This window comes from Myzus persicae, unplaced genomic scaffold (genome assembly GCF_001856785.1).
Source record: "Myzus persicae strain clone G006 unplaced genomic scaffold, MPER_G0061.0, whole genome shotgun sequence".
In the NCBI taxonomy this organism is placed as follows: Eukaryota; Metazoa; Arthropoda; class Insecta; order Hemiptera; family Aphididae; genus Myzus; species Myzus persicae.
The window spans coordinates 545524-562085 of record NW_019100570.1 but is presented as its reverse complement, the minus strand read 5'-3'; the positions used below and the strand labels follow the sequence as shown (position 1 = coordinate 562085).

Here is a 16562-nt window from a genome sequence, read left to right as displayed (position 1 = left end):
GCAATTTTATTGTTTGAAAAACATTTACAAAATTCGGAAAAAAATTTTCTATATGAAAATGTTAATGACAAAAAAAAACAAACCATTGTACATAGTATATATTTATCCCTAAGCTCAGAACCTAAAATAATATACAATGTAGATGAGTAAGTACTAATAACTATTTTATTTTGATAGTTTACCCTAAAATCTACATCATCAATTTTTATATTAAGATGATTCAACAATTATTATTAGTCATATTGTTCTAGTTATTGGTTTAATAAAATTGTATAATGAATAAGCTTAAATACAATTCTAATTAAATCAATCAAAAAAGAAAATACATTTTTTTTTAAAAATAAACAAAATTTAATCATTCTTTGCATTTATATAATGTATCATAACCGATACAACTGTGTAACAATGACCCATTGTCTATAATTAACAAAACAAAAACAAATAAAATATTAGGTATTTAGGCATAATACCTAAATTTTAAATAATTATAATATTTAGTTAATATTAGTGATAAAATTTATTTTTATAATTTCAAAATTCAATTGAAGATTTTTCATAAGTAATTAACATTATAATTACCAACTTCAATTTTTTTCGAATATTAACTATAAATAATTGTATAGGTTTCAGCAGGGGAGTAATTAAGGGGTGATGGAAAAAGGGGGAGCCCGCAGAGCATTTATAACATATATATTTAATTATTAATTTGTAATTTGTATGATTATGTGCTGACATCCCGACTAAATACGTTTAAAATATAATATTTCTTATTATTAAAGAAATCCTTAAAGACATCTATAAAAATATATGCATGTGGTAAAAAAAATGTCTATCCCCCCTCCCCAATACAAATGCCTTATCACGCTATTGCATTGAGTCATCTAGTCAATTACGAGGTACTCTACAAATCTATTAGGATAGGTGAAGAGCTGGATTCCCGATTTTTTTATTAATATCTTAAATGTTAAATTAATAATTATTTTGCTATATAAATATTAGGAACAATAGTTTTAGAAAAAGAATTACATAATTGTATTTATCTATAATTTTATGATTTTAGTTTAGTAGTTATTATTATAATAGTACGTACCTTAAAAAACATTTCCAGGTTAACAATTCTTGTTCTAGTAAACCTTAACTTTTTCTGGTTAGCATTATTCAATTGCATTGCTATTAATATCAATTTTTTAGACTTCATATCCATTTCGGTCCAATTACTGCTGTACAGTGCGAATATTATTGAATCTTTCTAAAATATAAAAAAATTTAATAATAAACCGTTAAGCAAGCGTCTTTGTAATTCGTTGAAACCGATCATTTTTCTACTGCTTGTTTGCATTGTTCTTGTTTTTGAAAATGAGAATTATCAGAATTTTATACTTTACAAAGTTTAAAGTATGTAAACCAAAAATGATTTTATTCGTTGTACTTACATTTTTATTGAATGAATATATAATACAAAAAATAAATGCATTTCAAATTACTTGGTTATGTAAATTTTCAAATAAGTAACACGTCATAAATATCTGAAACGAGAATGAAGGAATCGCCACAATCGTTTTTACTGTCGTAGCACCAGAAATTTCAAATTTACCATCATCGGAGAAACTCTAAAATAATTTTAGTCCAGTTATAAATTATCACTTCATAACTTAGTTTACAAATTAATACTAAGAACACGGCACTTTTTTTAATGTATTATTATACTTATTTTGTCTGGTGAATAGTATAGGCACTATGTACATGGGTGTCCGGGAGCTCAGGAACCCATTGAAATTATTATGGAGTACTGAGCACCCATTTGCATATTGAGAATGTATAACATGTATTTTTTCTATCCAAGTTTCAACAATTTAAAAAAACGACTATTGAAATAAAATTCTAGTTTTGATAAAAATTTTAAATTTCAAAATTGTTAAGACGAAAATAAATGGTATTAATAAAAAAATATAGGACACCACGATTTTAATAACCACTAACCTACATCGTGGTAGATATTTTTTATATTTTTCAGTACTGCGAAGATTAAAAACATTTTTAAGGTCTACAATGACACAAAATGTTCTTGACGATATTGCTTTATTGCATGCCCATCGTAATAAAGATATTGAGTTAATAGCTACCTTATTTATAAATTCAACTAAAATACTTCAAAACATATTTTTTTTGTGAACAAACAAATGAAATGTATTCAATTTTTTTATTTTACTTTATTATTATGATTTATAAATATGTTATCAATTTGATATACATTTATTTTGTTGTATAATTAATATATTTCATAATCAATGATGAAATTGCATTTTCAGTATACGACATGGTATACCTATATTATTCAATATTTATATATGCCAATTAGATGTATAAGAAAATGTAAACGTTTTTAATTAAGTAGTAAAATCATGACACCAATAAGCGCAATTTGGAGAGTCAAAATTAAAATTGCAGGAGGTTAAATTATAACTAGCCTACTAGCTCCCCTAAAAAGGCAATTCTATGCATATTTTACGAGGACATTGTATCGATCAGGGAATAAGGTCCCTCCCCCAAATTGTGCATTTATTTCCATGATACCTATAAGCACCCTATTATAGTTTTTTAAAACCTGCCGCCTACGTTTTTTTTTAATATTTAGGAGTGTGTTAGTAGGTGCTCATAATGAGAGTGAAAAACAATTAGGTACTTAATAATAATTATAGTAGTTTAATATAATACTTATAGTACTTGTGTCTGTTATAAATGTTTGGTAGGTGGGTGGGTAGCTTATGGGTTATTTTAAGTTTGTAATAATAAATATTGTAGTTTGTTTGATGAATATTGTGAAAAGATGTTAGAAGAGAAAATTATTCCTTGTATTAAAAAATACCACGTTTGTGAATATATATATATATCGATAACCTAAATAAAACTTATATAATACTATCTGAAACTATTTTAGGGGAAACATAATATTGTAATAATTAAATTTACATTACATTTATCGTACAGTACTAGTACATGATTTATTATTGTGTACTTAATAATTTAAAAATTAAATGTATACAACGATTGTAATCAAATTTGTAAGTATTCCGATATTTTTTCACCATTATTAAATTAAACCAAATGATGATGAGTGAAATCGAAGAAACAAAAATGTGTGACAACATGACTCTTTCAAATGTAGTTGAAAATAATACAAAATTCCTGAAAAATAATATTATTAAATATATAAGAACTAAAATAATAAAATGTACCAAATATCGGTCATCAGTATAAAATAAAGTAATACAATGTTGTAATAAAGATAAAATTAATTAGATTTTATAATTGAAGAGTAAGAAGAGTATATTGACTATCAGAATAAAAAATAAAAAATATGATCTTAACAAAATTAAATAGGAAAAACTGAATTTTATGATAAATTATATTTAAGATGGTCTATACATTTTTTAAGAGACCTTGCTATCTACTAAATATTAATTGTTTGTTAATTTTTTTTTCAATGTAATAAAAAGTCATCAAATAATTATCGATTTCACAAACAACTAACCGATAGGTTCAAAACCCATAGGGAAATATGGACTTTCTCGGTAGATCCCCATCAGTATTATTCTCAGGAGTCCCAATCCCGAAAAATAAAATGGTAATTTAAAAATTAATTTTTATAATATTGTAATAAAGTACCGACTGGTGGCTGTGCAATATTAATGCATATTTTTAATATTTGTACACTCCATTAGAGGCTTCTGAATATTAAGCGTTGATACCCGTATAAATATATACCAATTTTGTCGAATACACCATTAAATGTACTATTGTAATAAAACTAAATAATGTATATAATGTAAATATAAATAAATATGTACGTTGTTCCAATGACAAAAATAAACAACCATGATAATGATTAATAGATAAGTACATTATAATAGGACTAGTGCATTACAGAAATTATTATCATTTTAATAATTATATTTTTTTAACAGTTGATTGTTTAGTTTATACAATGATATGATGTGATTGTAAAAAGTATTGCAAGCAAAGCGATCAGGCCCTATAGTTATGTGTGCCTCTAATAAAATATATATCCCAGTAAAAAAGTATCTAACCTATGGTGTACAACTATATAATAATTATTATTAAAAATGAAGGATTTAAAAAGGATATTAAAAAAGATTTTATTTCATACCTTTGTCATCTTCGGTACTTATATTATATGAACTTTTATAATAAATATTTTCAGTCATATTTAAAGTTAATTTAGTTAAATTTTACAGTTGTACAGTCATAAAATCATAAAATAATTAAATTCAAAAATAAAATTAACACTTACTTAATAACTGCTTGATGATCTATAATAATTTTTATTAATTCATCATAATATATTAAATCATGTTCATTAGATACATTTTGTTTTTCATGGGTGTTATCTAAAAATTAATAAAAGAATTGAATTCGTTATAGTAATAGTTTACTAAATATCAATGACCATGACTGCAGTTAGAAACTTAGAAACTTAGAACGATCAACTTAGTCGTCTTACAATGACTTTTTTAGAAAAACTAAGGATACTCAATCGGTCTACAACACGTTATAATACTATCATACGACATGGTCACTTAAGGTTTAGACTTTTGTTTCTATGTAAGTATAATGGTGTGTTATTTATTTACTTATTTCTACATAATTCATAACATAATATTAATTTAGATCAAATTATATTAATGAGAGTACGTAGATAGTACTAGATACGTATATTTCTCTAAAAATTCCACTAATATTATAATGGATTAAAGAAACGCATGATAAAGGAAGATAAACAATTAGAAGATATTAAAATATATTTTTTTTTTTAATGTGTATATTTAATGATAATATTATAATCATTATTCAATTAATCATAGAACACAATTTGACCAAAATTTGTACCTTGAACAAATGTAAAGTGTAAAACCAAAATCAAACAAACAATAATGGACGTAAACTCGTACTTACCAACTGCATTGGAATGAGAATCGCTAAGCGATTTGCGGTTGACCGATTCGAAAGCGGAGCAAATTATTTGCATCTGACAGCATATAGCCAAGCACAGTGTCAACAATAGGACATCGAATAGAAGGTAAATTATTGTTATGGAGGCAACGAACAACGTCTCGACGACGAAAAACGTATTGTAGTATTCGTTGTAAGTCTCGTCAGATGCGATAAAATACAAATTTAATACGTTCGGTCGGTAATTTCCGATGGAACCGTCGTGATTTTTTATCGGTATTGTAGCGTCGCCGAATGCCAGGAGACATCCCGCGTAAAATACCAACGACCAGCAATACGCTCCGGATAACAAGCTCGTGTACCAGACCGAACGCGCTCGCCAACGATCCAAGATGTCATGTCCGTTCCGCTTCCGGGAGCTCAACGACGTAAAACCGTACCGCGTGATCGACAAACAGTTCCATATGTCGTTGGAGCGGTAAAAGACGGTACACATCTTGTAGCACGCGTACAGTGAGTTTGTCGTCGACCAAAAGTACCATATGGTCACAGACGTATTGTCCGTCCAATAGTACAAACTGCCGGCGATCAACGTCATCGCTCCGACGAACGAGAACAACACGAAGAACCCGACGAAAATTTGGTACACGTTTTGGCCCCGAAATTTTACGGTCCCGGGATCCAACATTTGATATAAACCTGAAAGTTTCGCCAACCCGATGTTGAAAACGTGGTTGTTTTCGTTCCGAATGTCCATCGCGGTACAGCGAATCACTGAATATACGCGTATGCACAAATGTCCGCCGTGCTTATGAAACGGACAAGTTGGCGACAGGTTTGTTTTTATATAGGTAGGCGCCGTACGAAATAATAAATATTATAATAATATGGGCAGGTGGCTCATGCTCGTCAATCGAATTATTCATTTACGTTACACATACAATATGCATGATGTTTATGATAATTGTTGTCAAGCAATTAAGTGTCAATTATAATATTATATTCCACGCGTGGTCCTCCGCCCTTCGATATTTTATGGCTATACCTATGTGGACGACAGTTATAGGTACATTTTTGATTGGCCTCGGAATCGTCACCACACCAATTTAAGGACAGTGGCCTATATATGCCACCGGCCGCACTCACACACTCTCACAGTCACACACACGCACAATATACTTCATGTTTGTTTATATTTGTATCGTCTTATTTGTGTGCAGTTGTTCGTGTCAGCTCATTCAGCTGTGAGGTATATAATAATATTAGGTATGTAAATTTTTCGTGACGCGTTATCGGCCTTGGCTGGCTGTCTGGAACTCGAAATTTGAACGCGGCCGCCCAAATCAACAGTTAGCTAAGCGGTGTCAACCGAAGAGCCGCATAATATTATATTTGTGAGAGCAAATCGCCGCTTAGAATAATATTATATTGTGTGCGCGCTAATCGCCTGTTTGAATATTAAGGTGCTTATGCCCATATATTTATTTACCAAGAGTAAAATATTAAAATTACAATTGGTAATCACAAAATAAATGCATTAAAAGTACAAGTAATTAGAAAAAAAAAGTAACAATGATGGCTATAGTTTCATACTCATGTATTAATAAGTAACACTTATCTGATATAAATTATATAAAAGTATTCTACAGTACTTGAAATTCTACCCAGCGGATATGTATAATTATGACGAGAGGTGATTCAGAGGTTGTAAGGGAAGGAGGGTGGTTACAGAAATGAATATTGAAAGAGTGAGAGAAAGACCGAAGAAAAGATGATTAGATAGAATAGAGAATGATATTCAAATATCTGGAGTGAATAAAGGAGAGGAGTGAGACAGAGCATCGTGGAGCTGTAGTTCAATGGTGGCCAACTCCATATGGTATACAGTTGGCAGGGAAGACGAAGAAAAAGACAGAAGAGTTATTTCCTCTCCCCTTCCCAAAAAAAAGGGGGAACATGATTTTAGCTTGGTAATGACGACTTTAATGACCTGTGGAAATGTTGCCACCAGCAATAAAAAAAACTAAGATGACACCCCTGTTAGTAGGTATACAAATTATTTATTAAACCTTTCATATAATGCAACTGCAGCTTTTAAAATAATTATACAGTATTAATTTGTATTTAAATAAAGAGAACTAGTTCTTAACTTAACACGTAATTCCTAAGAATTTGAAAATATTGATCGCGTATAAACCGGGTACGTTAGTGCATTATGCATATTTGATGTATATTTGGTCATAAATAATCATGCTTTTGCCAAGGCTACCAATGGCCTATCTTTTAATAACCAGCTGCAAACACTGACTATAATTATAATACATTCGGTAGTAAAACTTTCAACAAGTTTTAAGAGAAATTCATAAATGTATATGCTTTACCTTTTAGGTACCAAGTCAATTTAAAAAAAAAATGAAAAATACTCTTTGCCAATGTTAAAAATAATATAACATTTAAATAAATAAATTATGATAAAAAAAAAATAATAATTATATTATTTGTCGTCAATTTTATAAACAATTATAATGAATTCAAAAAATTATCACATTTATAAGGCCTATTTCTGACATATATACTTCAGATGTACGAGTATACGACCAAAATTTGAACCAAAACCAACTGTCGTAAACTCGTACTTACCAATTGCAGAAGAATGAGGATCACCAAGTGATTTAATAAGGTTGACCGATTCGAACGCTGAGTAAATCATTTGAATCTGACAGCATAATATAGCCAAGAACAGTGCCTACAAAAGGATAACGAATAAAAAATAAATTATTGTTATAGAGGCAACAAACAAACGTCTGGTGGTAATTTCCGATCTAACCGTCATGATTTTCGATCGGTATTGTAGTGTCACCGAATGTCATAAGACATCCTAAGTAAAATACAAGCTCGTGTACCTGACCGATCGTGCTAGGCCAACGATCCAGTATGTCATGTCCGTTAGTTCCACTTCCGGAATAGCTCAATAACGTTAAACAGTAAAGCGAGATTGACAAACAACAAACAGTTCCTATGTCGTCCGAGCGGTAAAAGACGGTAAACGACTTGTAGCACTCGAATAGTGATGAGTTTATTGTCGACCGAAAATACCATATGGTTATAGACGTATTGTCCGTCCAATAATACAATTTACTGACGACAAACGCCATCGCTCCGACAAACAATAACAACACAAAGAACCCAAAGAACATTTGGTTTACGTTTCGACCTCAAAATTGTATGGTTTCGGGACCCAATATTTGATATTAGAATGTAAGTTTCGCCAACCTGTTGTCGTAAACATGGTTTTTCTCGTTCCGAATGTCCATCACAACAGCGTCTCACTGAATGAGCGTATACCAACTTCCACCTTTGGTATGAAGCAGATTATGACGTTGTGTATAGGTATGTTCATCAATAAAATAATTTATTAATATTATACGTTCATGATGTCTTGATGTATATAGGTTTAAAGTTTATAATAATAAAATTGTTGTCAAGCATTTAAGTGACTATCAAATTATAATATTTGGTGACCTTTCAATATCTCATCATCTGATCATCATCTAGACCTCATATAGTATGTTGGTTCACAAAACTATCATTAAATGCAACTGCGACTTTAATATAGTATGATACAGTATTAATTTGTGTTTAATTAAAGATGAATTTCTACTATTTGTGTAATTTTATGAATTTTTTTTTTTAGTAACAATGATAAACAATTTGTGAACTTTCAACATAATTTTAAAAATAATATTGAATATAGCTGAACATGACATAATATAGAATGACTGACTATGCATTTCTAAACAAGTAACCAGAATATTATTTCCTCATATGAAATAGGATGACACAAGTATTGTAATATAGGTATTATTTATTAGTCAATGATAATAGGTTGAGCCTATATGTTGTGGTATTTCATAACTGAGAATATCTCTATAGTGTAGAACTATAGACGATCATCAGCAGCCATAAAAATATTATAGTTACGAAAAAATATTTCAAAAAACTTTTTTGAGCTACACAACGCCTGGACGCCAGTAAATTTCAATGTGCTTTGTAGGCTATATAGTATACAGCTTACTCTAAAACCATAACGATCATACCTATTATTAACATGATATCATATCATATTTATATGACTGTTTACTTAGTGAATACATGTTTTTTATGTATCAAAATACTTGATGTCTTACTTCAATTTAAACTTTAAAGACAATACACCAGTACTTTGATCACTGTATAACCAATAAAAGTGAACAGCTCTACAAGGATCGATAAAATATATTGGTACATGGTGTTGGTGATAACTATAAGAAATAAATAATAATGTATATACATTGGTCGTGTTTACGAGTCTAAATGATCATATTTTATTGTGAATAAGTTAATGTTTTACAAGAAGCCGGAAAAAAACGTTATGAAGAAAAATAAATTGTACAAAAATATGTGTTGGGTAAATATATTTTCACTCGTATATCTTCATAAGCTAATACTGGATAATAACTGCCTTGTTTCTTCATGGCGTGTTTCTGAAAATATAAATGCGTAGTTTAATTTTTGAGTTTCAAAAATGTAATAACATTCAACAAATTTTAAATAAGATTGTTAAGAATTTAATTTGCTATACTATTATGGTATTTTAATTTTTAATATTCCATTGTCAGAACTTCCCGTGTATAATATGGATATAATATAATTAGTACATAGTAATCACTAATATTGGAAGGCGCCGATATGACTTTCAAGTTATTTCTGACTAATAATTTAAACTTGCACCAAATAATTAAATGTGCAGTAATTGCGGGCCCGAACTTGCTAATTACACACTAACAAAAAGAAATGTGTGATGTAGTGTGGTCTGTGATGAAACTGCAAATGTGTTTATACAAATAAAAATCGTATCTGTAAACAACATCTAACCCGTAGCTTTAAATTGTATTTAACTGTGCCTGTGTGAATATTACTTTACTAATTATTTGAAAAACGCTCTATATACTTACGAATTTGGTCAGTGTCTCTATTGACGGAAGAGAGTGATGTATGGATTATACGGCACTGGGTAAGAGTAGCCATATGATGGGTATGTGTAGTACGGTGCTTGTGTATGTGAATCGATGAAAACTTGAGCAGAAGTGGCGGCGACCAAAGCGATGACGGAAACAATCAATAACTATTATAGAAATAAACAAATACTATAATATTCATATACACATAAATACATAATAAATTATTAATAATGGTATACAGCTATTACATATCGTACATAGAACACAACTGATAGTTGATTTTATTTCGAGTAAAACGATTTTTCCAAAAGAAAAATGTTTTTCCTACATTCTATAGCATAGCTCATCTGCTTAGTACTTAGCATTTGCCAACATTTTCGAACATTTGAAAACGTATTAAAAATGTTAAACTTAGATTATGAAATCAAGTTCATATGTAAAAAATGTTTTACAAAATTAATATATATATTATGTATATTATAAAACGTACATAATATTTACTTTTAATGCTCTAAAATACCAACTAAATTCACTTTCCTATCGGAAATTCTGAAGTAGAAAATCAAAGCATTTTTCACGATGATGATGACAAATACAAAAATAAAACCCACATATATCAACCATTCATTGCTCCGCTCTGAATTATATTCATTAGTATTCTTTCAACTTTTCAAATTTATAAATATTTTTAATGATATTTTTTTTATAATATGATATTAAATTACTTTAGCAGGCATAAAGTACCAGATCTCAGAGTATTTAATCGATATAAATGACGAAATTTAAAATAAAATGTAATATTTACTACGTATATTATTATCAATTATACTATGATACCTACCATAAAGTGAAGCTAGGAAATTAAAAACGGTAAGTACTACCTATAATTGTTATTTATTATTATGCAGGTAGGTTACTCACCAATAACTTGTACATGATGATGGATAAAAGTGAACTCGAAGAGTAGAACAAATGAGACAAGACAATGTGAACGTAGTGACTATACGGATCTTCACTGATATTTTCTATGATTAGGTTGGTTTTTATATACCATTCAAATTCACAAAACGATCTACGACATCCCCGCCTGAAATATTATCAGCCAAAATTTTACTTTATTCATTTTTGGTTTACAAGGGTCAAGGACTATTATGTACTTGCATGTTGTCAAAAAACCTGTTTGGGAAATCGACTTAGGATATACGTATATTGAACAATATAATATTATATAATCATTGAAGAAAGACATAAAACCAGCAGGAGTTTTTTTTTCTTTTTTCGTAGATCTGGATTTAGGTAAAATTAAAAAAGGTAAAAATCACAATTTAAAAAAAAAATTATTCATACTAAATCTAAAAATTATTTTATTAGTTATTTTAAGTTTCTTCAGAAACATAGTTATTATAAAACCTTTATTAGCGTCATATTCTTCTAGGTTTTGTAGGTACAAAAATTGCTTAATACTAAATTCAATAACCTTAATTTTTTTGTTAATAACATTTTTGTATTTATTTTTTATAAGAAATAAGTAATACATACGTCTTAAAGTAGGTATTTAAATTACAAAATAATGCTTAAGTAGCCATATATTCGTTGATTCGGGGTTAAGAAAAAAAAGCGAATGGAAAAAAAGCATAAGGGAAAAAAAGCGAAAACCAATTATTATTATTATAGGTATAAATTTTCCCTTCTATTTGGAACCTCATTAAGAAAATGACACTGGAAGTTGCAGCCGATGAGACAAAACTCCAGCAACGGTTATTGGGCACTGTGCAACCAAAAAAAAAACTTAAGAAGTATGAAAAAATGCAATTCAATTTTAAAAAAATATGTGAAGAGTATAGAGATAAGCTACGTGGTCTACCAAATTTTTTATTAGCCATATCTCATACCACAAGATTTACTTCATATATTATATTATGATAAATTTATGTTTTATATTGACGCAATATTAATCCAATATGCATTTAATTTTATACTTGGCATTTACTTTAAAATTTAATTTTTTTTTTGTACCTATGCCTTTTTTCATTTGCTTGTGTTCCTCGTGCTTTTATTTCATTTGTTTTTTTTCTTTTGCTTTTTTTCCTTTTGCTTTTTTTTCATTGCTATTTTTCCGTTGCTTTTTTTTAATTGCCTTTTTTTCCTAGATTCGCCTATATGTTATGTCCTCCAATTTTGCGATACCCAATCCGAATATCCTCGTATAAATGTTTAAAATTATTGCAACTTTATTATATCTAATTTAACGATGAGCTTAAACCGTAGTGAGGTTTTTTCAGAAAACACATTTTGAGTCAACTAAGATTCTTAAAAAGCCAAACTATAGACTCGCCTGAAATATTATCAGCTAAAATTGTACTTTATATTTTGTTTTTGGTTTACAAGGGTCAAGGACTATTATATACTTGCATGTTGTCAAAAAACCTGTTTGGGAAATTGACTTAGCTAGGATATATGTATACTGAACAATATAATATTATATAATCATTGAAGAAATACATAAAACCGGCAGGAGTTTTTTTTTCTTTTTTCGTAGATCTGGGTTTAGGTAAAATTAAAAAAGGTAAAAATCACAATTTAAAAAAAAAATTATTCATACTAAATCTAAAAATTATTTTATTAGTTATTTTAAGTTTCTTCAGAAACATAGTTATTATAAAACCTTTATTAGCATCATATTCTTCTAGGTTTTGTAAGTACAAAAATTGCTTAATACTAAATTCAATAACCTTGATTTTTGTGTTAATAACATTTTTGTATTTATTTTTTTACAAGAAATAAGTAATACATACGTCTTAAAGTAGGTATTTGAATTACAAAATAATGCTTAAGTAGCCATATATTCGTTGATTCAGTTTGTATAAAGTGTATCTTTATTTTCAAATATAGTATTAATATTAGATCTAATTTTGGTTTTCCAACTTGGTTTTTAAATCTAATTTTACAGTCAGACACTCAATATTATACAGCGAACTCGTTCGAAAAACGAGTCACTGGCATTTTAATATAATAATATAAAAATATCTCTTTTGTTATAGATATTAATAATAAGTTATTGTGTTTACTATTAACTATGTCACAGCACTATAGCAGTAAATTTTATAATATTATATATATTACCAATAAGTTATTATGTTTAATTATGTTTATAAAAATTAATTGTATGATGCTGTTCAACAGTACTTTATATATACTATTAAGATTCTTTTTGTAAAAGGCTCCCTACTTCCGCCACAAGCTTCGCTTACGGGGAGTAGGTATCAACTTAATATGTGAATAAGTAAATATTATGTGATAATATGTACCAATGTTATATTAAATGTCATATATAATATATAATAATGTTAATAGACGGATGGAAAATTGTACACAGACAATAATTTACCATTTTAGTAGGAAAACTTTCCAATCCTCCATAAAATTTTAATGAAAATCTCGTAAAATTAAAATGTATAAACAATAGTCGCACACATTTCGCTGCTTATTAATAATACTATATATCTTATTTTCAACCTGCAAACTCCACTTAAAATATGTTTTTTCAAACCCAATGATTTACTTGAAGGTTTATTTACATTCTGCATATTTAAACGAATAATAATACGCACACTCTCAGGTTGAGCTGATCGAAGAACGATAGGCCATAGGCCCATAGACTTCAGTCTCTGATCTCGTGCTGTTTAGAAAATACATTTTTTTAATACAGGCTTTAATACTGAACTAATGTCTATTAAAATTATGTTTTAAAAAAATAAAAAATCCTAAAATTTGAGTAAAAACCGGATAAGTCAGTATGCTGAAAAGTAGGCGTAGAGTGTGTCTCGTCGTTAAGTCACTGCAGGTCACTAATTTCACTAAACCTACATATAATTCAATGTTTAAATCATTCAACCATAACGAAAAACGATTCTCAGTGAAAAAGGTATTTCATCCTGTAATTCTTAGACTATTTTACTATAATATATTATACTAGATGAATTATCCGGCTTCGCCCGTGTGCAGTTTTACTTTCTCTAAATGAAATTCTCAAATCAACACACATAGTTGAAGAAAAAATGTATAGTCAATATTTATAATTAATCAAGTGCTAAATAGTAGTAATAGCTGAATCACAAATAAAAAATAATAATAATGATATTTAAAAACGATTCTAATGATTCTATAATTATAATTATAATTTGTATAATTAAACTTTATTTATGAATATTTAAAATAACTTAAGTCAAAACCACTTGGTATAGAAACATTCTTATTTCTTGCATAAATGTATAAGTGGTCAGGTCTTCTAATTCTAGTACATTCTACATATAACTGTCCATGTGAGAAACCGTTATTTTCCAAGTCTACTCAATAATAAGTTAAAGTCTGACCAGTGACCTTACACTTTGTTTATTAACAAACTTTTATTAGAAACTCAATTCTTCTGAACTGAACTGAACCGAAAAATCGTTGGGGAAAAATGGTATTTTGGGTAAAAATATTTTTGTTTTTTGCAAACCACGATGACCGGCCCCTTTAGTTTTATTATATTTCGATAACGCAATTTATACCGGTGTATCTTATGTGTCATTGTACTCGGCGTTTTTAATGATTATAGATCGATGATTTAGAAGAAATTTTGGGATTTTTAAGAAACGAAAATAACGTGTTTTTTTATTTTTAACAGGTTTAATTAAGCTGGTCGTGGTATAAAGATTAAGTGATCGGTGTTTTCCTTACAACTCTAATAATACTAAAACAATTATATTAATTTGTAATTAATAATTTCGACCAGATTATACTTACACATAGTGCATAAACGGTTATAACTAAAATGACGAATAAATATAAAATGAAATTGCAAATAAAAGATCACCCCAAGGCTCATTTGGTACAAAATTAGGAAAAAAATAGTTAAACTATTTAAATGGCACGCCAAAAACCGTAACCTTTAAAAACATCCTCCTCTTCCTCCCCTCAGACAAAAAAAATGAAAAATCGGGCCAAGTGGTGATTGTCAGGTGAATATTTGGAAGAACTCGGTAAAAAAAAATTGGAAAACAGTTAAATAATGTCGTCACAAACTTGGCCTAAAAAAGGCCAGTTCTTTTGTATAAATATAAGGGATTTCCCTAGTAGTATATTTTCCCATACATAATTCCGGCAGGCTGAACTTATTTTTTCCAATAACAAATCACATAATACATATTATTATACCAACTATATATTCATTATTATAATATTATTTCATATACTTATAAGTATTGTAACTTATAACTTATAAGTCAATACCAATACATCTGTGGTCACTAGAATAATGTGAATAGGATCATGGTACAATAAATAATAATTAGATAAAAATGAAACTAAATATTTTGAAAATTGTAAAATGTAGAGTAAAATATAATGAGTATACTATTCATACATAATGACGAAAAACTCCAAGTCTCTAAGATTGGTATTTTTTGAATTTCACTAAGTAACATAATTGAAAATCATTATTTTTCATTTATATATAAAATATCGTCTACATAAACTATAAGCTTTAAATGCCTATAAAAAATTGTGCATTTTATTTTTTAGATTTCTAGATTTTTTAGGAACAACTTTTTGTAAGCTGAATGTTATCACTGAAGACAATTTATAGATACTTAATATAACCTATAACTAAAACCGAAACAGAAAGTGTGCACTGTACATGAAACAATACCTTTTATATTGAAGTATTGAACAACAATATCGAAATAATTTACTTCGGAATTTTATTGTAGAAGCTATAGTATTATATTTTTAACTCTCCTGTCACCTACTGTAAAAACAACATTTAGGTCTTCTTCAACATTAAAAACTATTTATTTTACAACCAGAATAGACTTTCAAACATAGAACATGTACAAAACTACATACTTCAGAAAAAATATTCAAGATTTTTTTATCAAAAAGCTGAGAAAATGAAATTTTTTCAAACCCATTGTAGATTATATTAACTTCAATGAATTAAATGTATTAAATACTTTTCAAGTTTAAATTTATTATTAATATAAATTAGATTATATCTAAATAAAATAGTTTTAATGTTAATATTTATCAACATTTCGTAGTAGGTACAAAAGTGCATGCTATGGAAACGTTTTTAGTTTTGGGAAAGTTTAGTTGAAAAAATATTTCTATTAATAAGTTACATAAATTCATTAATTTAATATTGGTAATTAACACATTCTCTATATGTAGACATTTAACAGAATAAAGTAATATTGGCATATATCTTCTAAATACTATTTTTCCTAGAACAAAACAATTCTAGTTCGTAATCCTCGCATTCTGACTTCAACATCCACCAGTAGTTACATGTACTTTTCACTCTTAATAATGTTTCAACTTTACATTATTACGTAGGTAGTATAAAAATTTAAGTTTGTTCAAAAAATATGTAATCATCATCATGATTTGCTAATGAATAGGTAGTAAAATAGAGGTCAGAAAGTTAACTATCATTGATTTTATTATAAGCTTGTACACATTAAAATATTTAAATGTTTAATTTGTTTGTAAAGTCATGTAATTATTTTACTTTACTGTCGTTCAACTTTGACAAACTTTCAAAAATAA

The 16562-nt window shown here is 28.2% G+C and overlaps 2 protein-coding genes and 1 long non-coding RNA gene across 3 annotated transcripts; all 3 read right to left on the bottom strand.

Annotated features, from left to right (window-relative positions):
- Window positions 1–351: 351 nt before the first annotated feature.
- LOC111033728 lies at window positions 352–4592 on the bottom strand. Its single transcript, XM_022314624.1, has 5 exons — window positions 4588–4592; window positions 3087–3186; window positions 1485–1610; window positions 1091–1249; window positions 352–417 (listed from the first exon to the last, which is right to left on the bottom strand). Exons 1-5 carry the CDS (start codon window positions 4590–4592, stop codon window positions 352–354), a joined length of 456 nt encoding a protein of 151 aa, XP_022170316.1.
- Window positions 4593–4873: 281 nt separating this feature from the next.
- Window positions 4874–5752, bottom strand: LOC111033721. Its single transcript, XM_022314612.1, has one exon. It carries the CDS (start codon window positions 5726–5728, stop codon window positions 4874–4876), a length of 855 nt encoding a protein of 284 aa, XP_022170304.1. The 5' UTR covers window positions 5729–5752.
- Window positions 5753–9298: 3546 nt separating this feature from the next.
- LOC111033614 lies at window positions 9299–11025 on the bottom strand. The gene is made up of 3 exons (XR_002604445.1): window positions 10893–11025; window positions 9966–10135; window positions 9299–9494 (listed from the first exon to the last, which is right to left on the bottom strand). It is a non-coding gene; the product is annotated as an uncharacterized LOC111033614 (long non-coding RNA).
- Between the last annotated feature and the right edge of the window lie 5537 nt (window positions 11026–16562).